The sequence below is a fragment of the Hypanus sabinus genome, chromosome 12 (genome assembly GCF_030144855.1).
Source record: "Hypanus sabinus isolate sHypSab1 chromosome 12, sHypSab1.hap1, whole genome shotgun sequence".
Lineage (NCBI taxonomy): Eukaryota > Metazoa > Chordata > Chondrichthyes > Myliobatiformes > Dasyatidae > Hypanus > Hypanus sabinus.
In genome coordinates, this window is record NC_082717.1 from 15,167,289 (window position 1) to 15,190,779 (window position 23,491).

The 23,491-nt window shown below is 41.1% G+C and overlaps 1 protein-coding gene and 1 long non-coding RNA gene across 2 annotated transcripts in view; one reads left to right on the plus strand and one right to left on the minus strand.

The window, feature by feature from the left end:
* The window catches only part of sccpdha.1 (saccharopine dehydrogenase a, tandem duplicate 1), a 33,672-nt gene that overhangs the window by 2,611 nt on the left and 7,570 nt on the right, over positions 1–23,491 (plus strand). The window contains exons 2-6 of the mRNA XM_059985583.1: positions 4,384–4,493; positions 14,861–14,941; positions 16,310–16,439; positions 20,970–21,019; positions 23,256–23,386. Coding sequence (XP_059841566.1) covers positions 4,384–4,493; positions 14,861–14,941; positions 16,310–16,439; positions 20,970–21,019; positions 23,256–23,386 — 502 coding nt within the window. The remainder of the gene's footprint in view (positions 1–4,383; positions 4,494–14,860; positions 14,942–16,309; positions 16,440–20,969; positions 21,020–23,255; positions 23,387–23,491) is intronic.
* Positions 238–22,656, minus strand: LOC132402656 (uncharacterized). Its single transcript, XR_009515030.1, has 3 exons — positions 22,430–22,656; positions 1,744–1,922; positions 238–1,543 (listed from the first exon to the last, which is right to left on the minus strand). It is a non-coding gene; the product is annotated as an uncharacterized LOC132402656 (long non-coding RNA).

The window sequence follows — 23,491 nt, forward strand, 5'->3', positions numbered from 1 at the left end:
TGCAATTATTGCAGCACTGTCCACTGTAAAGAACATCTCACGCAGGCGCTCTCGGCAAAAACACTCAGCGCAAGCGCTCTTGGCAGAAACACATGGGGCAAGTGCTCTCGGCGAATAACTCTTTCCAGTAACTTTTTTTTTGTAATTCAAATGTTTATTATTATTTATTCTTATTTTACAGCATATCATAGAGCAGATACAGTCCAGTATATTTGCTCAGCCATCCCATGACAGGAAAACATAAAACTAGGAAACAGAAAAAAAAGTTCTAATTTAAGTTTAAATTAACATACAACCAAAGTTGATCCCACACATCTTGCACTCTTCCCTCACTGTTAATTCTTCCCAACATGTGTTCATATGATGAAATCTTAACCATTTCCTCAGTCCATTCCCTCACAGTGGGACATCTGGGTTTTTCCCAGTTTTGCAATATAATTCTTGCAGCTGTGATGAGACCCACCTTTAAAATTGTACATTTGTCATTGTTTACATTAGGGATCATCGTCCTGTCACCCAGGAGACAAAGCCGTGGGCCCAGGGGCAGTGTAGAACTTGACCAATTCCCCAACAAATCAAGAACTTTACACCAAAATGGACAAACCATGGAACACTCCCAAATCATGTGAAAATATGTGCCCACCTCATTTTTACATTTCCAGCATAAGCTATTATCAACAACCCCCATTTTGTAGAGTCTAGTTGGTGTCCAATAATATGTGTACCATCTTATACTGAATAAATTTCCTTCTCGTTTCCCTAATATGTCTACCCATATTTGATAAAGTATTTGGCCACTCATTATCTTCAATATCACTTCCAAGATCCTTCTGCCATACTGCTTGGAAATTGTTACACGGTTCACCCACAGAGTGCTTGAACATTTTATAAAACACATGCTTTATGAACTTCCTGTGGTAATGTAAAGTATTCAGTTAAAGGGTTACTTTGTGGGCCGCCATTCTTGAATATGCTACTAACGCAATGTCTTATTTGTAAATACTTCCAGAAATTCCCTTTATCTACAAAGTTATATTTCCTCTTCAAATCCATGTATGACATAAAAATCCCATTCTCATAGAGATGACCTACTGTATTTACACCTTTAATCTTCCATTCTTTCCAGTACACTGTTCTTTTCCCAATGCATATTGCAGGGTTATTCCAGAGCGAGGAGTATAACTGGTTTAAATGTGACCTTCTACAAGCTTTATGAATTGTACACCACACACTCCTTGAATGACATAGTATAGGATTTAGATTAGTCTTGTTTTCCATATGTTGTGAGAGAATGTTAAGGAGAGAATGTGGTGCAGCCAAGCTCCATCTATAACTACCGGTACTCAATCTAAATCAACATCAGCCCTGTCCCAAGTTTTAGCTAACTTGGTCATTTCAAAGGATAATTTATATGCCCTGACGCCTGGTAGACTGAGCCCACCCATGTCCCTGGACATACACATCTTACGCATTTTAATTCTGGGCTTCTTCTTAGCCCATAGGAAATCACTAATAATTTTGTTGTATTGCTTGTAGATCAAATCTGAAACATTTAAAGGAAGCATCATAGAAAGAAGGTTAAACTGAGGCACTATGACCATTTTAACTACATTGACTTTATCCCAGAGTGATAGTTCCGGTAACCTTTAAGCTATGAACCTGCCAAATCCTACCAAATAATGCATAAAAATACACAGCCTATATAAAGTAGAAATAATGTATGTACAGTGTAGTTTCACTTACCGGAATCGGGAAGACAGCGAGGATACTGATGATGGTGTGTTAGGCTGAGTCGTCGGAGGTGGGGGTGGTGGGAGACTGGGGTGTCATCTCATCATTGTCTGTTTCCATCAGGGCAAGCAAGTCACCTTTTATGTTTGCCTGCCTCGATGTCGAAGGTCGAGGTTCACCGTCTGCTGTGGCTGATTTGGAGGGTTTGAAAAACGACAGTATATTAGACTGCTTAGCCTCGCATATTTTTCAATCATACAGTTCTTTGTAAGCACTCAAACCATCCTGCAAATATGCCCCAAACCTAAGTACCGTTTCAAAATTAAAGTCATACTTTTCTGCAATCATTGCAGCGTTGTCAACCGCAGCAAAAATCTCACGCAATTGCCTCACGTTCAGTTCCTGGATGACTACTGCATTCGGTTTCAATTGTTATCCCTTCCTCTTCATCAGCTCTTCATCTGTCAGTTCTTGGTCATGGGATGCCAAAGCCTCTTCAACATCATCTTCGTTAACTTCCACAAACTCTTAGCCAAACTCACTATGTCCTTACTTCGTTCACCACGATCGAACCACTTAACTATGTCTAGTTTTACACTAAATGTGACGTCCTTACGTGCTCTTTTAGGCTTTTCTGATACCTTAGAACTCATCTTTCTAAAGGATGCACAAAATAAATCGACATAAAGCACAGATGCTCACAGGCACGGGTTTAAGCAATGCCGGCTAGAATGTAGTTCCGGGGGAGGTGCTTGACGCGCGCGCGCTGCCTTTTTTCATAACAGTGAAAACACCTTCTGTTAGCAAAAACAGGTAACTAATGTAGGTCTTTCGTAACAGTGAGGTGTCGTAAAGCGAACGTTCGAAAAATGGGGGACATCTGTATTGTAGTTATCTGTCTCTTGAACCTCCACTGACAGCTCTTTCCAGATATGCACCCCTTTCTATGTAGGGGGAAAAATTTGTCCTTCATATTTCCTTTAAATTTCTCACCTCTTGCCTTAAACATACTCTCTAATTCTAACTGCTACTACCCTGGGGATAAAAATGACTGTCTAAATTGTCTATGCTCCTCTTAATTTTATAAATCTCTTTCTGCTCACCACTCAGCGTCCTACGTTCCAGTGAGAGTAAACCCATCTCATTCAATCTCTCCTTTTAACCACAGCCCCTCCATTCCAGGCAACATCCTGGTGAATGCCAGCTTATGTTGAGTGGAACTAGTGAGAGTTGTGAAAGAAGCTTTGGGGATATTCCACCCTGACAAAGATGTTGATAATTTGGTATTTGAGAAACTCTGATGAGCAGTGTTTTGAGATACATTTTATAGCCATTCTACTAGGTGTCTCCTGTTTCTAATAAAGTAGCCACTGAGTGTATGTTCATGATTGTCTGCTGCTGTACCCCAAGCACTTCAAGGTTTGATGTGTTAATGCATTCTTCTGTGCACCACTGTTGTAATGCGTAGCTATTTGAGTTACTGTTGCCTTCCTGTCAGCTTGACTAGGTCAGACCATTCTTCTCTGACCTCTCTCTTCAACAATGTGTTTTCGCCCACTGAATTAACCACTCACTGGATGTTTCCTTTTATTTTTCACTGTAAACTCTAAAGACCGCTGTGATCCCGGGAGATTAGCAGTTCCCGAGATGCTCAAACCACCTCATCTGGCACCAACAATCATTCCGAAGCCGAAGTCACTTAGATCACATTTCGTCTCCATTCAGATGTTAAGTCTGAATAACAACTGAGCCTCTTGACATGTCTGTATGCTTTAATGCATTGAGTTGCTGCTACATGATTGGATGATTAATGGGCTGGTGTACCTAATAAAGAGGCCACTAATTATAGATAACAGCAAGTCTGAAATATTTTCCATTATCTGAATATGGAATTACTTGGCAGTTGAACATCCAAAGAGCTACACTCGATGGGATAAGGGTATCGACCAAAGTTGCAATTAGTTTATATTATACTAATTATTATATTTAACAAAAAGCTGTAGTTAACCTTACTAATTTCAAACGCAATTGCATTGGAATTATGCCAGCAAGTGCATTTCAATAATAAACATTACCACTGTGCTTTGTCTCTGCTGTGCAGCTGCAGACTACTCAGCTATACAGAGTGTTATCTGTCAGAATGGCAGAGAAAAGAACTGCATTTGTTAATCTTGCATTTGAAAAAATAGTTTGAATTATGTGTAGTTTAGTTGAACTGTTAGCGCTTTGATTGCAGATTATTTGAAATTATCAACAGTTTTTTTTAAACATTGTCTCTCAGCTACAGAAAGACAGAGGGGTTTATTGAAAGCCAGTCAGTGTTTTTCATCCATTGGTGGGAGGTACAGGGCCAAATGGAAACTTTGCTGTTATTTGCTCCCCAGGCAATTGAACATTTCATTTCCATTCAGTATGTGAATGTGACTGTATTCAAAAATTCAGTGGTGTTGGATATGGTAGTTCAATACTAAAAATGTCAAAAAAGACAGAAATGTCAGTTTATTTTTAGAATCTATCAATACTTGACATATACCATGTTTGTGTTTTAAATAAAATATTTCACACTGTATTACAAAAAGAAATCATTGTTTTGAAAAATATGTTTTATGATATAATGGGATTAATCCTTTCAAAAAAATTATCTTCTTTCAGGAACTCCAGAAGTTAAATCCACGGAATGCATAATCTGTGATATAAATGATTCATCCTCACTTGCTGCAATGTGCCAGCAGGGATCGGTGATCCTCAACTGTGTAGGACCAGTAAGTATACCTTTAGAACTCAAAAGGAGGCAACTTGTATACCTTACTAGAGCAAAATGTTGCTTTTTGGTAGCTTCAATGTTTAAAATATGCTATGGTGTTATTTAAAATGTTTGTTTTTCACAAGGAGGTGAGATTTAATTTTGGTAAATAGTGTACTGTAATCTGTGTACACAAAGAAAATAGGATGGAACTGTACCTGAGAACAAGAGGAAGCCTTTCGTCCCTTGAGCTTGCTCAGCCACTAAGTAGGATCATGCTGACAGAGCATTGTTCAAATCCACATTCAAGATCGTCCTCTATAACCCTTGGTTATCTTACTGGTTAGACATTTATCTATTTCAAACTTAAGTATACATTAGTTCAAATTCAAGTTTAATTGTCATGAATACAGCCAAATGAAGCAGCGTTACTCAGAGGCCAAGGTGCAAAACACAATAATACACAGCACAAGGCACATAAAGATAGCAAAAAGTACAGTCACACACAAAAAAATAATCCAAGAGTTCATGAATGTCGCAGCAGCCAGCAGTTGAACACGTTACTGCTTGTCTTCTGCCGTGTGAACACTGCGTTGGGGGGGGGTTGTGAGGCAGCACCAATTCCAGTTTGGATGTCGCACTGCACTGCTTCTGGCCAGGTGTACCGATTTCCGACATAGCTCTTCTGGGCGCTGTAAGTAGATGACACCACGGTTTGAGGCCAAGCCCTCCCCCGCTGTTCACCAGTAAACCCAGCAGACTTCCAGCATTCCACATTAACAACGTCTAACAGGGTCCTGTGATCACAACGAACGTGCTGCTGTTAGACTGCTCACTGCCTTTGTGCGTCGACTCCTCTGGTGCCCCTCAACGCAGGAGCAGCACAATCCACATGAAAGTCCAGTTCCTTCAGTTTGTCCGCTACAGAGTAACTTGCTGATGGGGTAGACCTGCAGTACTTTAAGTTCTTAATGTCCATCAGGGTCTTGCCATCATAAAAAATATGTTTAAAAAGGACATAAAGACTAGGACACTTACTCCTACTGTTCCAAAGACAGAGCCCTCTGAGAGAACAAATTCTTTCTCATCTCAGTATTAAGTTGGTGACCCCTTATTCTGAGATCATGCCATGTGTTTTTAGACTCTCCCATGTGAGGAAGCACCATCTCTATTTTTAATTTGTGTAACCCCCACATACAAAGAGTCTTGTTTTCAATGAATCCTCTCATTTCTCTATGTTCCATTGAGTAGAGTCCCAGTCTGTTTATCTTTCCTCTTAATACAGTTCTTCCTTACTCGGGGTCAAATTCGTGAACTTTCTGTAAACTGCCTCCAATTAAATAATATATTTCCTTAAAAGGAGAACTAAAATAGTCCACATTAGTTGTGGTCTCATTCAAGTTTTGTACATTTGAACATAGAACACAGAAAACCTACAGTGTAATACAGGCCCTTCGGCCCACAAAGCTATGTGGAACATGTCCTTACCTTAGAACTACCTAGGCTTACCCATAGCCCTCTCATTTTTCTGAGCTCCATGTACCTGTCCAGGAGTCTCTTAAAAGACCCTATCATATCCGCCTCCACCACCATCACCGGCAGCCTATTCCACGTACTCACCACTCTCTGCATAAAAAAAACTTACCCCTGACATCTCTGTACCTACTTTCAAACACCTTAAACCTGTGTCCTCTCATGCTTGCCATTTCAACCCTAGGAAAAAGCCTCTGACTATCCACACAATCAATGCCTGTCATTATCTTGTCAACCTCTATCAGGTCACCTCTCGTCCTCCGTAGCTCCAAGGAGAAAAGGCCAAGTTCATGCAACCTATTCTCATAAGGCATGCTCCCCAATCCAGGCAACATCCTTGTAAATCTCCTCTGCACCCTTTCTATGGTTTTCATGTCCTTCCTGCAGTGAGGCAACCAGAATTGAGCACAGTGCTTCAAAATGGGGTCTGACCAAGGTCCTATATAGCTGCAACAAATAAGATTTCCCTCCATCTATGTTCCAATCCCCTTGAAATAAGTGGTGAATTCTATTATCCCTCCCCATTACAGAATGTGTTCACGTGTTAGCTTTCTGTTCATATGCAATGACCCCTATATTATTTTGTGTTGAAATAATACTGTTCTTTGCAAATTGATAAACTATATATTTTCCCACATTGTACCATAAACTATATCCTACCTATTTTATCTGTTTGAAATTTGATTTGCTTCCTTTCTGCAAGTCCTTTACATAACTTGCAAACAATTATGGTCCTGGCCCTATGATACCCTACAGGTAACCTGAAAGTGACACCCTTATCCTTCCACACTGTTAGCTAATTTTCTATCTATGCCAATATATTACCTCCAATGCTGTAGGCACTTATTTTTCAACGCAGCAGCTTGCAAGTTGAACTTTGTTGAGTGTCTTCTGGAAGTCCAAAGATAATATACTGCCTTGCTGCCACTCTGATCAAGGCTTCCTAAAGTAAAACTTATAATAAATTTATAAGACCTGAATTCCCCTTCATGACTCCATGCTGACTTTTGCTAGATTAGTTCATGTATCAAAATAATCCAAATGTGCCACTATCACTTCATTAATAACTAATTCTATTTTAACAATAAATTTTGGTCTTATCAAATGTTATGTGACGTGAAATTTGTTTTTCTATGGGGTAGCAGTGCAAAGGCATAAAATGCTCTCCACCATGCAGCCATAGAATGTACAGGAGCCTTTGGTGACATACCAACTCTTCTCAAACTCCTAATGAAGCAGAGCTGCTGATTATGTCTTTATCTGTTTGTTGCATCTTTCATTTTTGTGTAGAGCTGAAACATTGGCAGTTTTCTAGACCCTTGGTGCTTCTGATTCGGAAATAGTTGGAAAATTACAACTGATCCATTTACTCTCTAATAACGATTATTTTAGGGTGCTAAGATGCAAACCATCCAATGCAGGGGGCTTAGTTGCCTTTAGCCTTTTTTTCTTGAGAGAATGTGATTGTATTGAGCTCCAACACCAATCAACCCCCTACCCCCAACGTTATTCAGTGGTATAGGATATCCAATATTGCTTCTACTGTAAGGACTGATGAAAAATATGTTTACCTCCTCCCATTTCTTTACTTGCTTAACTGTAACCAAATCCTTATTTTCTAAGAGGCTTGCGCTCACTTGAATCTCTCTTTTTCCCTTTTAATACTTAAATGAACTTGTCTGTTTTTATATTCTTTGCCATTTTGGGTTATGGTTTATTTTCTGTCTTTTATGTATTGTAGTTTCCTCCTTCAACTTAATAACCATATAACAATCACAGCACGGAAATAGGCCATCTCGGCCCTCCTAGTCCGTGCCGAACTCTTAATCTCACTTAGTCCCACCTACCTGCACTCAGCCCATAACCCTCCACTCCTTTCCTGTCCATATACCTATCCAATTTTACCTTAAATGACACAACTGAACTGGCCTCTACTACTTCTACAGGAAGCTCATTCCACACAGCTATCACTCTCTGAGTAAAGAAATACCCCCTCGTGTTTCCCTTAAACTTCTGCCCCCTAACTCTCAAATCATGTCCTCTCGTTTGAATCTCCCCTACTCTCAATGGAAACAGCCTATTCACGTCAACTCTATCTATCCCTCTCAAAATTTTAAATACCTCGATCAAATCCCCCCCTCAACCTTCTACGCTCCAATGAACAGAGACCTAACTTGTTCAGCCTTTCTCTGTAACTTAAGTGCTGAAACCCAGGTAACATCCTAGTAAATCGTCTCTGCATTCTCTCTAATTTATTGATATCTTTCCTATAATTCGGTGACCAGAACTGTACACAATATTCCAAATTTGGCCTTACCAATGCCTTGTACAATTTTAACATTACATCCCAACTTCTGTACTCAATGCTCTGATTTATAAAGGCCAGCATTCCAAAAGCCTTCTTCACCACCCTATCTACATGAGACTCCACCTTCAGGGAACTATGCAGTGTTATTCCTAGATATCTCTGTTCCACTGCATTCCTCAATACCCTACCATTTACCCTGTATGTTCTATTTGGATTATTCCTGCCAAAATGTAGAACCTCACACTTCTCAGCATTAAACTCCATCTGCCAAAGTTCAGCCCATTCTTCTAACCGGCATAAATCTCCCTGCAAGCTTTGAAAACCCACCTCATTATCCACAACACCTCCTACCTTCGTATCATCGGCATACTTACTAATCCAATTTACCACCCCATCATCCAGATCATTTATGTATATTACAAACAACATTAGGCCCAAAACGGATCCCTGAGGCACCCCGCTAGTCACTGGCCTCCATTCCGATAAACAATTATCCACCACTACTCTCTGGCATCTCCCATCTAGCCACTGTTGAATCCATTTTATTACTCTAGCATTAATACCTAACGACTGAACCTTCTTAACTAACCTTCCATGTGGAACTTTGTCAAAGGCCTTGCTGAAGTCCATATAGACTACATCCACTGCCTTACCCTCGTCAACGTTCCTCGTAACTTCTTCAAAAAATTTAATAAGGTTTGTCAAACATGACCTTCCACACACAAATCCATGCTGGCTACTCCTAATCAGATCCTGTCTATCCAGATAATTATAAATACTATCTCTAAGAAAACTTTCCATTAATTTACCCACCACTGATGTCAAACTGACAGGTCTATAATTGCTAGGCTTACTTCTAGAACCCTTTTTAAACAATGGAACCACATGAGCAATACGCCAATCCTCCGGCACCTCTTAATGCCCTCTTGAATTTCCTTCGTTGATTAATTAATTCCCCCCCAAAGTATCTTTTCTCCTAAATAGGGTATTTATAGCAAAGTGATTATTCATGGAGAGTATTTGAAATACATTTGTGTTGAAAATCCTAATGGTTGAAACAATGAAGAGGGTGCAGAGGAGATTCACTGGGATGTTGCCTAGAATGAAGCATTCATTTATGAATAGATGCTTAATAGGCTGAGTTTGTTTTCTTTGGACCAAAGGAGGCTGAGGGGGCTGAAGGAACCTGAGTTGTACAGAATTATGAGGGGCATAGATAGGGTAGACTGGAAGAAAATGAGTTTAGGGTAAGAGGGCATCTGAGGAAGAATTTTTTCACCCAGAGGCTGCTTGAAATTTGGAACTCATAACATTTCAGAATCAGGTTTAATATCACTGGCATGTGCCATGAAATTTGTTGCTATGCAGCAACATAGTAATAAAGCTATAAATTACAATAAGAAATGTATGTAAAAATAAATAAGTAGGACAAAAAGAGTGAGGTAAAATACTGAGTAAGTGCTCATGGGTTCATTGTTCATTGAGAAATCTGATGGTGGAGGGGAAGAAACCATTGCTGAAAAACTGAATGTGTGTCTTCAGCTCCTGTACCACTTCCTCGATGGTAGCAATGAAAGAGAACATGTCCTGGGTGATGGCAGCCCTTAATGATGGATGCCGCCTTTTAGAGGCATCACCTTTTGAAGGTGTCCCGGATGCTGGGGAAGCTAACATGATGGAGCTGGCTGAGTTTAGAACTTTCTGCAGCTTTTCCCAATCCTGCGCAGTAGCCACTCCAAACCAGACAGTGATGCAACCAGTTAGAATGCTGTCCATGGTACATCTATAGAAATTTGCTTGAGCCTTTGATGACGTATCAATTCTCCTCAAACATTTAAGAAGGATCCAGGTGGGAACTGGAATCTCCAAGGAATAGAAGGCTATAGAGAGAATGCTGGTGGTGAGGGGTCAGTGTGGAAATGGTAGAGGATTACAAATACCAGTGGATATGAATGGACAATAAACTGGACTGGTCAAAGAACACTGAGGCTGTCTACAAGAAGGGTCAGAGCCATCTGTATTTCCTGAGGAGACTGAGGTCCTTTAACATCTGCCGGACAATGCTGAGGATGTTCTACGAGTCTGTGGTGGCCAGTGCTATCATGTTTGCTGTTGTGTGCTGGGGCAGCAGGCTGAGGGTAGCAGACACCAACAGAATCAGCAAACTCATTTGTAAGGCCAGTGATGTTGTGGGGGTGGAACTGGACTCTCTGGCGGTGGTGTCTGAAAAGAGCATGCTGTCCAAGATGCATGCCATCTTGGACAATGTCTCCCATCCACTCCATAATGTACTGGTTAGGCACAGGAATATGTTCAGCCAGAGACTTATTCCACCGCGATGCAACACTGAGCGTCATAGGAAGTCATTCCTGCCTGTGGCCATCAAACTTTACAACTCCTCCCTCAGAGTGTCAGACACTCTCAGCCAATAGGCTGGTTGGTCCTGGACTTATTTCCACTGGGCATGATTACTTATTATTATTTAATTATTTATGGTTTTATATTGCTATATTTCTTCACTAGTCTTGGTTGGTGCGGCTGTAATGAAACCCAATTTCCCTCGGGATCAATAAAGTATGTTTGACTATCTGACTCAAAGGGTCTGTTTTTGTGCTCTGTGACTGTTTCTAATAAGTCTTTCTAAACAAAAGCTTGGGATAAAATCCTGTTGTCACTTAGTACAGTAGGGCTGGAAAACAAAGAATGAAAGTGATTCACTTTGGAATGTCAAATTTGAAGGTAGAATACAGGGCTAATGGCAGGATTCTTAGCAGTGTGGAGGAACAGAGGCCACTGCGGGGTGGGGGGGGGGGGGAGTCGTCCAAGCCCAGAGATCCTTCAAAGTTGCCACTCAAGTTGATAGGGTTGTTAAAGTACATATGCTGTGTTGGTCTTCGTTAGTCTGGGGATTAAGTTCAGAAGCCATGAGGTAATGTTTCAGCTTTGTAAACATTGGTTAGAGCACACTTGAAATGTTGTGTTCATTTTTTGGTTTCCTCATTATAGGAAGAATGTGTAAGCTTTAGAGAGGATACAGAGGGGATTTACCAGGATGCTGTTTGGATTAGAGATGAGGAAAGGTTGAACAAGTTAAGTTTTTTTTTCTCTGGATTGAAGGAGGATGAAAGCAGATTTGATAGTGTAAAATCAGATAAAAATAGCAAGTTCGGCTAATGGGGAGAATTTAATTGTAATATTCGTTAATATTATTTGAATGAGATTTCTGTTTTGGAAATATTTGTTTAATCACATCTGTGGTATTAATCTGTAAATAAATAGAAACATAGAAAACCTACAGCACAATACAAGCCCTTCGGCCCACAAAATTGTACCAAACATGTCCCTACCTTAGAAATTACTAGGCTGACCTACAGCCCTCTATTTTTCTAAGCTCCATGTACCTACCAAAAGTCTCTTAAAAGACCCTATCATGTCCACCTCCACCACCGTTGCCGGCAGCCCATTCCATGCACTTACCACTCTCTGAGTAAAAAACTTACCCCTGACATCTCCTCTGTACCTACTCCCCAGTACCTTAAAACTGTGTCCTCTTGTGGCAACCATTTTAGCCCTGAGAAAAAGCTTCTGACTATCCACACTATCAATGCCTCTCATCAACTTATACACCCCTGTCAGGTCACCTCTCATCCTCCGTCCTCTTAAGGAGAAAAGGCCGAGTTCACTCAATCTATTCTCATAAGGCATGCTCCTTAATCCAGCAACATCCTTGTAAATCTCCTCTGCACTCTTTCTATGGCTTCCACATCCTTCCTGTAGTGAGGTGACCAGAACTGAGCACAGTACTCCAAGTGGGGTCTGACCAGGGTCCTATATAGCTGCAACATTACCTTGGCTCATAAATTCAATTCCATGATTGCTGAAAGCCAATACACCATACGCCTCCTTAACCACAGAGTCAACCTACACAGCTGAGCGTCCTATGGACTCGGACCCCAAGATCCCTCTGATCCTCCACAATACCAAGAGTCTTACCATTAACACTATATTCTGCCATCATATTTGACCTACCAAAATGAACCACTTCACACTTATCTGGGTTGAACTACATCTGCCACTTCTTAGCCCAGTTTTGCATCCTTTCAATGTCCCGCTATAATCTCTGACAGCCCTCTACACTATCCACAACACCTCCAACCTTTGTGTCATCAGCAAACTTACTAATCCATCCCTCCACTTCCTCATCCAGGTCATTTATAAAAAATGACGAAGAGTAAGGGTCCCAGAACAGATCCCTGAGGAACTCCACTGGTGAATGATCTCCATTGAGAATATGATGTGTCTACAACCACTCTTTGCCTTCTGTGGGCAAGCCAGTTCTGGATCCACAAAGCAATGTCCACTTGGACCCCATGCCTTCTTACTTTCTCAATAAACCTTGCATGGGCTACCTTATCAAATGCCTTGCTGAAATCCATATACACACTGCATCTACTTCACTTCCTTCATCGATGTGTTTAGTCACATCCTCAAAAAATTCAGTCAGGCTCACAAGGTACAACCTGTCCTTGACAAAGCCATGCTGACTATTCCTAATCATATTATACCTCTCCAAATGTTCATAAATCCTGCCTCTCAGGATCTTCTCCATCAACTTACCAACCACTGAGGTAAGATCCACTGGTCTATAATTTCCTGGTCTATATCTACTCCCTTTCTTGAATAAAGGAATAACAGTTGCAACCCTCCAATCCTCTGGAACCTCTCCCGTCCCCATTGATGATGCAAAGATCATCGCCAGAGGCTCAGCAATCTCCTCCCTCGCCTCCCACAGTAGCCTGGGGTACATCTCAACCGTGCCCGGCGACTTACCCAACTTGATGCTTCCAAAAGCTCTAGCACACCTTCTTTCTTAATATCTACATGCTCAAGCTTTTCAGTCTGCTGCAAGTCATCACCACAATCACTAAGATCCTTTTCCATTGTGAATACTGAAGTAAAATATTCATTAAGTACCTTTGCTATTTCCTCTGGTTCCATACACCCTTTCCCACTGTCACACTTGATAGGTCCTAATCATTCGTGTCTTCTCCTCCTGCTCTTCACATACTTGTAGAATGCCTTGGGGTTTTCCTTAATCCTACCCGCCAAGGCCTTCTCATGGCCCCTTCTGGCTCTCCGAATTTCCTTCTTAAGATCCTTCCCATTAGCCTTATAATCTTCTAGATCTCTTAACATTACCTAGCTCTCTGAACCTTTTGTAAGCTTTTCTTCTTGACTAGATTTATTACAGCCTTTTTTGTACATCACTGTTCCTGTGCCCTACCATAACTTCCCTGTCTCACTGGAACGTACCTATGCAGAATTCCACACAAATATCCCCTGAACATTTGCCACATTTCTTCTGTACGTTTCCCTGAGAACATCTGTTTCCAATTTAAGTGTCAAATTTCCTGCCTGATAGGCTCATAATTCCCTTTACGCCAATTAAACACTTTTCTAACTTGTCTGTTCCTATCTCTCTCCAATGCTATTGTAAAGGAGATAGAATTATGATCACTATCTCTATCACTGAGAGATCTGACACCTGACCAAGTTCATTTCCCAATACCAAATAAAGTACAGCCACTCCTCTTGTGGCTTATCTACATACTGTGTCAAGATACCTTCCTGAACACACCTATCAAACTCCACCCCATCTAAACCCCTTGCTCCAGGGGGATGCCTATCGATGTTTGGGAAATTAAAATCTCCCATCATAACAACTGTTATTATTACACCTTTCCAGGATCTGTTTCCCTATCTGCTCCTCGATATCCCTGTTACCATTGGATGGCCTATAAAAAACACCCAGTAAAGTTATTGACCCCTTCCTGTTCTTAACCTCCACCCACAGAGATTCCATAGACAATCCCTCCATGGTGTCCACCTTTTCTGCAGCCATGACATAGTGCCAAGCCCCCAACTCTTTTGCCTCCGTCCATGTCCTTTCTGAAACATCTAAAACCCGGCACTTGAAGTAATCATTCCTGTCCCTGAACCATCCAAGTCTCTGTAATGGCCAGCACATCATACCTCCAAGTACTGATCCACACTCTAAGCTCATCCGCTTTGTTCACAATATTCCTTGCATTAAAATAGACACATTTCAAACCATCGGTCTGAGAGCATCCCTTCTCTATCACCTGCCATTTAAATCTCATTTTGTTTTGGGTTTATGGCCGGGATGTTAACTAAAAGATTGACACTTTAATCATAGTATGCAATAACTAACTGAAAAAGAAGCATATGTTTATTTTTAAAAAATAGACTAATATTTGGAAATACAAACAGAAGATGCTGAAATACACATCTTGTCTGGCACCAGAGAGAAGGTTGAAGGGTGATGGCATTTTACCAGGACTGGCCAATTTTGATGCTAGCATGAAAGTACATCTTTCAGAAATTATTAAATTTAAGTGTTGAACCTTGACAGCTGTAATTATATAGTTAGTTGGAAGTTGGAGTATTGTTCTTTTTAAATAATGAAACACATTATTCTTAAAGTCCAACTTGACTTGCCGCTAACTTCTGAATATCTTTTACAGTACAGGTTTTTTGGAGAGCCAGTGGTGAAGGCCTGTGTTGAAAATGGAACTCACTGTGTTGACATCAGTGGTGAACCTCAGGTATTGATATTTTTCTGAAGGAACTACTAAATTTAGCTATCTCCTAATATAACGATACTATGTAAAAAACACTGAAGAGAATTTCAAAAATTTCTGAATGAAATTGTGCATCTTCCTTATTCTAAGTCCACAGTCTTTCTATGCATGTTTAATTAATGGCATTTCTATGGTTCCATTTAGCTTAAATCACTAAAATCACTAAATCATTGCTTATCTGGTGTATGAAGCAATACTTTGATCAAAGGGTGAAAATGCAAAAAAATAAATAATTATAGTTCATAAACTTTGACCAGTAAAATGTCCATTTGATCATATGCTGTCTTAATTGTTAAGGAAAATATATTTATTCGTACCTGAAAGTTCAACTTTTTAAAAATCTCTTATGTGCCCCAATGCATTAATCTGGCTTCTTTCTGATTTTGCATGCTATCTATTGGTAAGAAACACAAGAGAATATTTAGCTCATAAAAGCAATTCTTCAACAGTGTTCTAACTTGGCCCTTTTTGAAGTATTAGTTTGTTTTTCTCTCAGAAGTCCTGATTTGTTTAACATATCTTTCCCCTAGATATTCAGCATTTGCAAAGCTTCATTTTGACTATTTTAATTATTGTTGATGTTTCTGTGTAATTAGTCTGAGAGTAATAAAACATAGAATTATTGAATTGAATAGCACAGAAACGTCCTTTTGGTCCACTTCGTCCATGCCCACTGTGATGCCTTTTTAATGTTAATCCCATTTTTCTACATTAGCTCCATATCCCTCTTCACCATTCCTATCCAAGTACCTGTCCAAATACTTCGAAGTGGCCTCCATCACCTCTTGTGGCAGTTTAATCCAGATATTAACCACCTTCTGTAGGGAAACCCTTTCCCTTAGATCTCCTTTAAATTTCTGGTCTCCTGCCTTAAACCTGCGCCAGCTATTTCTTTACTCCTCTGCACTGAGAACATTCTGAATATCTTCTGTCTGTCATAATCTTGTGAACCTGTATTAGGTCATTCCAGTGTTTCATAAGCCAATCTATCCAATCTCCCCCTTGTATCCAAACAACCCTCTGTTCACCATCCTGGTGAATGTCTTCTCTACTCTCACAGCTGCTACTATCCTTTTCCTATACAATGGCAATTAGAACTGTACACAATACTCTAAGTGTAATGTAGCCATTGTTTTGTATGGCTACAACACAATATCCCAACACTTGTACTCCATGCCTTAGACTACAACAGCAAGCATACTGAATGCCTTCTTACTACTTTATCCACCTGTGTCATCACGTTCAAGGAGTTGTAGTCTTGCACCTCAAGATCCCTCTGTTTATTAATACTTATAAGGTCCTTGGTATTAACATTTGTTTTATCATTCACAGTTTTTGGAAGGCATGCAGCTAAAGTATGACAAAGAAGCTGCTGAAAAAGGAGTATATGTGGTTGGAAGCTGTGGCTTTGATTCTATTCCAGCAGACATGGGTGTACTTTACACCAGGGATCAGTTGAAAGGTAATTTATAACGTGTGGCACTTGGTTATCAACCAATCAGTACTGGGTCGAAGATAGAGACAAGTCCAAAGAACCCTGCATGTGGAGAGATATCAAAGGTTGAATAAAGAATGGAAAGGAAAATACCTTGTTTAGAAAACTGAAAGCATGAAAACAAAGAAAGCCTGGGGAGTACTTGTATAGATTGGAAGGTCAAAACAGCAAGAAATCACACTAGCAGAATTTCTGTGTTAAAGCAAGAGGGTAAACAGGGTAATAGAGCTCAAAGAGACAGTCTGCTTGGAACCAGGTGTCATAGATAAGGTCTTCAATGAACACTCCTTATCGGTGTTTACTAAGGAGAAGGCTGTTGTAATTAGAGAATTTAGGGAGTGGTGGGGTAGGGTGGAGGGAAGCATGGTGAAATGCTAAAACAAGGTACCATTTTAAAAAGGAGGTTTTATACATGCCTTAGTGGTCTTAAAGGTTCACTGATCCCCAGGGACTGATGAGCAAAATGTCAGGCACTGCTATGGAGGCAATTGAGAAGACTGGGGTTTAAGATGAGGGGGGAAAGACTTAAGAGGGACTTGAGGGAAAGTTTTTTTTAAACAAAGGGTGGTATCCATGTCAAATCAGCTGCCAGAAGAAGTAGTTAAGACAGGTACTATACGAACTTTTATAAGACAGTAGAACAGCTACATGGATTGGAAAGGTTATGGGCCAAACACTTGGGATTGGCTTGGATGGGGTATCCTGTTTGACACGGACGAGTTGGGTTGAAGGGCCTGTTTCTGTGCTGTGACTCTACTGAAACTTGGAGATATTTTTAAATCTTCATTGGGCATTTCTGTAGTACCAGATGAATAGAGAATAACAAATATGATATTTTTATTCAAGAAAGGCCGCAGCTATAAGACAGAGGCAACACGAGTGAATCTGCAGATGCTGGAAATAAATAAAAACACAAAATGCTGCCAGAACAGCAGGCCAGACAGATTCTATGGGAGGAGGTAGTGACAACATCTCGAGCTGAAACCCTTCATCAGGAGTGAAGTACCATGGGATGGTCGAGGGGGGATAAGAAGTGGGGGGAGGGATGAATTAGAGAGCTGGGAAGTGATAGAACCTGGGATGGTCGAGGGGGATAAGCCCTCCTACGGGATCCCACCACCAGACACATCTTCCCCTCCCCCCCCCCCCCCCACTCTTGGCTTTCCGCAGGGATCGCTCCCTACGCAACTCCCTTGTCCATTCATCCCCCCCATCCCTCCCCACCGACCTCCCTCCGAGCACTCATCCCTGCAAACGGAAGAAGTGCTACACCTGCCCCCACAGTTCTTCCCTCACCACCATCCCAGGCCCCAGACAGTCCTTTCAGGTGAGGCATCACTTCACCTGTGAGTCATCTAGAGGTGATATACTGTATCAGGTGCTCTTGATGTGGCCATTTATACATTGGGGAGACCCGCTTCTGACTGGGAGACCGTTTTGCCGAACACTGGCGCTCAGTCCTCCAGCAGTGGCGGGATCTCCCTGTGGCCACACACTTTAATTCCATAGACCGCTCCCACTCCAATATGTCTGTTCATTGTCTTCTCTACTGTCAAGATGAGGCCACATGCAGGTTGATGGAGCAACACCTTATCTCCTGCCTAGGCAGCCTCCTACCTGCCGGCATGAACATCCAACTCACAGACCTCCGTTGATACCCCCCCCCCCCCTGCCCCATCCCTATCTATTATTTTAGTCTGGTTCTCTTTCTCTTTTTCCCCCCTCACTATAATCTCTCCCCCTAGCCCTACCTTTCTTTCTCTTTTATTTCCCATAATTCTCCACCTTCCCCCTAGCCCATTTCCCTCCAGCCTATCACTTCCCAGCTCTCTACTTCATCCCTCCCCCCACTTCTTATCCCCCCTCGACCATCCCATGGTACTTCACTCCTGATGAAGGGTTTCGGCCCGAAACGTCATCACTACCTCCTCCCATAGATGCTGTCTGGCCTGCTGAGTTCCGCCAGTATTTTGTGTTTTTAGCTAAAAGACAGAACTGAGAATCTCAGGTCAGTGGTAGGGAACCTGTTGGAAACATTTGAGGTATGGGATTAATCTGCACATGAAGAGGCAGGGATTAAAAGATAGTCAGCATGGTTTAATTAGGGGAAGATCTTGTTTAATCAAAGTGATTGAATTTTCCAATGTTACATACCCCGTAACTAGGTCACTTACCAGCAAAGATAGAGAGGTCCGTTGAAGTCTGATGGGACTATTTTTAACAGTATTTATTGATAAAAATACACAAAAATAATATACGTCGTCAATACTAAATCTAAAAGCGCGGGTATAATAATAATAAGAAATAGCTCTGTCGTTGTCTAGGGGATAATGTATTGTCCGATGGAAATATAAAAGTCACTTTAGTTCATTCAAGCTTCAGCTTTTTGGTTGGAGAGAAAGACGGGTTAAAACTTGCCCATTCCTTTTATGATGTCAATCCTTCGAGAGTCGTTGGGAGTTGATTTCCCCGTTGTTAGCTGAAAACCGTTTTTCCGTGGTAAAGGCCCACCGATTCTGGGGCAAATGGAAAAGGATGCATGTTGCCTTCCCACCGGCTTTCACTATTAAGGGATCGCTAGTGTTTCTTCTGGTGCATCTGAGGGGCTGTTCCCACAGACCCTCTTTTATCCTGACTCACAGGGTCTCAGATGTCAATCAGATTGGGATGATGCAATCCCTCCACCAACCTCCCCCTCGGTTCGTTGCCTGGGGGCTTCGATGCATCGTACAGGATTCAATACACAATTCCGTCTCCAAGAGACAATAGCCGGTATCAATGGTTCCTCCTTTCGGAGGCCAGGACACATTCCAAATTCTTTGTGGATTCTGCATGTCTTTCTCTCATTTCCTGGGTCTCCTGAACTGACTCAATAGTGATCTTGCGATTCTCAAAAAGGAGGGGACCACGGGCGTAACGCCAAGCAGTAACAAAGTGCCTCGATAAAAGCGGATATATGAATTTCAAAAAAGCCTTTGACAAGATTCCACGTGTGAGATTGGCCCAAAGGGTTAGACCCCATGGAATCCCCGGCAATTTGACAGATTGAATCCATAATTGGCTTGGAAGTAATAGGCAGAGGGTGAGGGCTGAGGATAATTTTTGTGATTGGAAGCCTGTGACCGGTGCTGTACCACAGGATTAGCGCTGTGAATGTAGGTGTCTGTTATATAAATAAACAATTTGGATAAATTGTAGGTGGTATTGCAGATGATGTTAAAATTGATGTTGTTATTAATGAGGAGGGTAGCCTTGGGTTACAAGGCAATATTAATGAGTTGGTAAAATGGACAATGCAATGGAGGATGGAATTTGATCCTGGTAAAAGTGAGCTGATGCATTTTGGGAGGATTAATGAGACAGGGACACACGCAATGAATAGAGGGATCTTGCGATATATTGTTGAACAAAGCAATTTTGATGTTGAAGTCCATAGATCCCTGAAACTGGGACAATGGGTACCTTCATATCCGGGACATAGACTACGAGAACAGGAAGTTTATGTACAACTTTGTGGCCGGCTGCACCATCAACCGGGCATATTAAAGTGTCCTGTAGCTGACCATCCTCCCGATAATCTGGCAAATGTCTGAGCAGTTGCCGTACACCAGCCAAAGTAGATGGGGCTGGGTAATGGGTTTGTGCCATTCTGATACAGCCAGAGGGGTGTTCTCTGAAGCTGCTTCATTTATGCCGTATCTTTCTAAGGAGAGGAATGTTTTCTCTCCCCTGCAATTTACTATGGACTGGCCAGCATCGAATATATACCCGCAGTCAGGAGATGAGTAGTGTCTCTTGTTTTGAGGAGTATTTACTCTGTTGTTGTAACCCAGTTCTGCTTAGCTGATTCAAGTTTGGACTCAGGAACAGTTCTGTTGAGTTTGTGAACATTTTGGGTAAATAAAACCCCTATTTTTTTCACCTTTACATGATCTCGCGGTTTTGTGCTTACCCTGGTCCTTCACAAACTTTATAGATCATTGGCTGTGTGTGTGGATCTAATCGGCATCCTTTGGGAAGAATGTGATTGCACTGGAGAGGATGCAGAAGAAATTTGTGAACACTGTGGCAGGAATGTGCAGAGACTAGATAGGCTGGACAGGTTTGATTTTCTTGTAGCAGAGGAGGGCCGAGTATGAATCTTACAAGATAAATTTGCCCCACAGCAGAGGTGATGTAAGCTAGAGTGTGCATGCACCTTCTCTCGTCTAAATTGTTTGCTTATCGATTCTAGAATTCCTTGTGCATTATCTGTCCTGAGAAGAATCTGAAATGCTTGCCTCCTTGTGCAGCCTGTAAAATTAAATTCTTAGCACTCTTTCATTGTTCAATTTGCCTCATTATTGGGCAATAAAAGTCTTTAATTTAATGTACCTTTAGTGAGTGATCCAGAAATATGGAAAATATTTAGAATGAGGAATGATACCCAAGATTTTTAACGTTGACACAGTAGAGAATAAAAAAAAATTGACATTCTTTTACATTGTTACTTTTCAGGTACTCTGACTGCTGTTGAAAGCTTCCTGGCATTGGAGACAGGGCCAAAGGTTTGTCTCATGTTTATTTAAACTATTCTTCTTTAATAATAATTTCTGGCATTTCAACTGTTGCATGTTGTCCAGTTTACCACTGTAAGATGACAGATTTAAATCCAGCTCTGCCTTGGTGTTGCTTAGGCTGAGTTAGAGGATCTCTCCTGTACAATAATATTGGGCAAGTCCTTTGGCAGCTCAGTCCATATATCCATCATCCTTCATGTGTAAGAATTTGCCCTCAGATGTCCTTTAAATAACATAGAACATAAAACTATACAGCACAGTATGGACACTTCAGCCCATGATGATATTCTGATCATAATGTACTTCATAATCAATCTAACCATTCTGTCATTCATAGCCTACAACCCTTTATTTTTCTTTCATCAGTGTGTCTATTTAAGAGTCTCCTAATTGCCCTTGATGTGTCAGCCTCAATCACCATGCCTGGCAGTGCATTCTTAGTGTGAAAAAACTATCTCTGTCATCTCTCCTAAATCTTCTCCACTCACTTTAAAAGGATGTCCTCTGGTATTAACCATGATCACCCTGGGATGAGGGTACTGGCTGTCCATTGTACCTGAGCCTCTTATAATCCTGTGCACCTCTGTCAAGTCGCCTCTCATCTTCGCTCGCTCCAAAGAGAAAAGCCCTAGCTCACTAATCCAGGCAGCATTGTGGTAAATCTCCTTTGTATCCCCTCAAATGCTTTACATTCTTCGTATAATGAGGCTCCGTATGTGGTGTAACCATTTTATGGCACTGCAATATTACCCAGTAGCTCTTGAGCACAATCCCTGAAGCCCAACACACTTAACCTCCTTAACCACCCTACCCACTAAAAGTTTCCACTCTCTCTTTAAACCTATTGCCTCTTGTTTTAGAATATCTCTCCCCTTCCCCTGGAAAAAGACTCTGACTATCTGCTCTGTCTGTTCAATCAGAATTTTATAAATGTTTATGTTCACCTGTTGGCCTTCTTCATTCCAGTGAGAATAAACCCAGGCTATTGAATCCCTCATAACTAAGGCTCTCCATTCCAGACAACATCGGTGAATCTGCCTTATTTCTAATGCTTCTACATGCCTGCTGTAGTGTGGTATCCAGAACTGTACACAATACTCCATGTGTAGCTTGTGTTTTGTACTGTGGAACTTTGTCACTGGCTTTGCTACAATTCAAAGAAGGCATGTTGACTCCTAATCAGTCCTTGCCTTTCCAAATGAACATTAATCCTGGCTATTTTGAGTCTGTTTTTTCCCCTTCCTAATTCCTTTAAGACCCTACAACCCTTATAAGTGTTAAAGGACACACTCACCAGTCGTGTGTTTCATTACTTCTGAGTAAACCTCCAATTTCCTCCAATCAGTATTCCCAGATTTTCTCATTATCTTATCCTTACGGGGTTTCTGACTTTCTTACCTTTAAATGGATGTTGTTTATCCCTCTGTCAGCTGTTCCCAGCTCCTGCATTATGCTGTTGAAATCAGCCTTCTCCAATTAAGATCTGAACTCGAGGACTTTATCCTTTTTCGTGACAGCTTTGTCTTTCCTCTTAATGCACTGTGGTCATATTAACTACAGCAGATAAGTTACCTGTGAAGTTTATTCACTTCTGAGTAGTTGAGTATAGTAGACAATTTGTGCACAGCAAGGTATTACAAATGTATTAAATGATTAAATAAATCATTCTTAATGCTTTTTGTTGAAAGAGAAATGCTAGATAAGGAGCTGGGAGAAGTACCAACTGTTTAAAATGAGCTGAAGTGTGTAGCACTGTTCTTCATGAAAGTTCTTGTACTTGAGTAGCTTTGTGATAATTATACTCCAAATGAATATAAGCATAAGTAAGTCTGCATTATAGTTCCAACTACTGAGAGGTTGATTTAGGTCTGTGATGTAAATTATGTAGGTAGAACTTTTTACTCTGATAATGTAGCGGTTAGCATAGTGCTTTGTACCACCAGAGATCTCAATTGGTGTTCAATTTCTACTGCTGTCTATGTTCTCCCCATAACCACGTGAATTTCCCCCGGGTGTTTTGGTTTCTTCCCACATTCCAAAGGCTTAGTGAATTGTGGGCATGCTACATTTGCGCCAGAAGCATGGCGACACTCGTGGGCTGCCCCCAGCACAATCCCTGGACTGTGTTGGTCATTGACACTACAGCACTTCTCACTGGATGTTTCAATGTACATATGACAAATAAAGCTAATCTAATCTAATTAGCTATTTCTCTTTTTAATAGGGCGCCAGTTTTCATGATGGAACATGGCAGTCAGCAATCCATGGACTATCAGATCAAGCTGAACTGAGGAAACTAAGAAGACAGTTTGGCTTTCAACCTCTTCCAATTATTGGGACCAAACTAAGACGGAGGTTCGTAACCAGTCCATATAAAATTAAAAATATATATATTGCTGCTTGGCTAAGGACGTTGATGTCATGTAGGAAATGACAGTAGTGGTATAAAATTGACTTGAA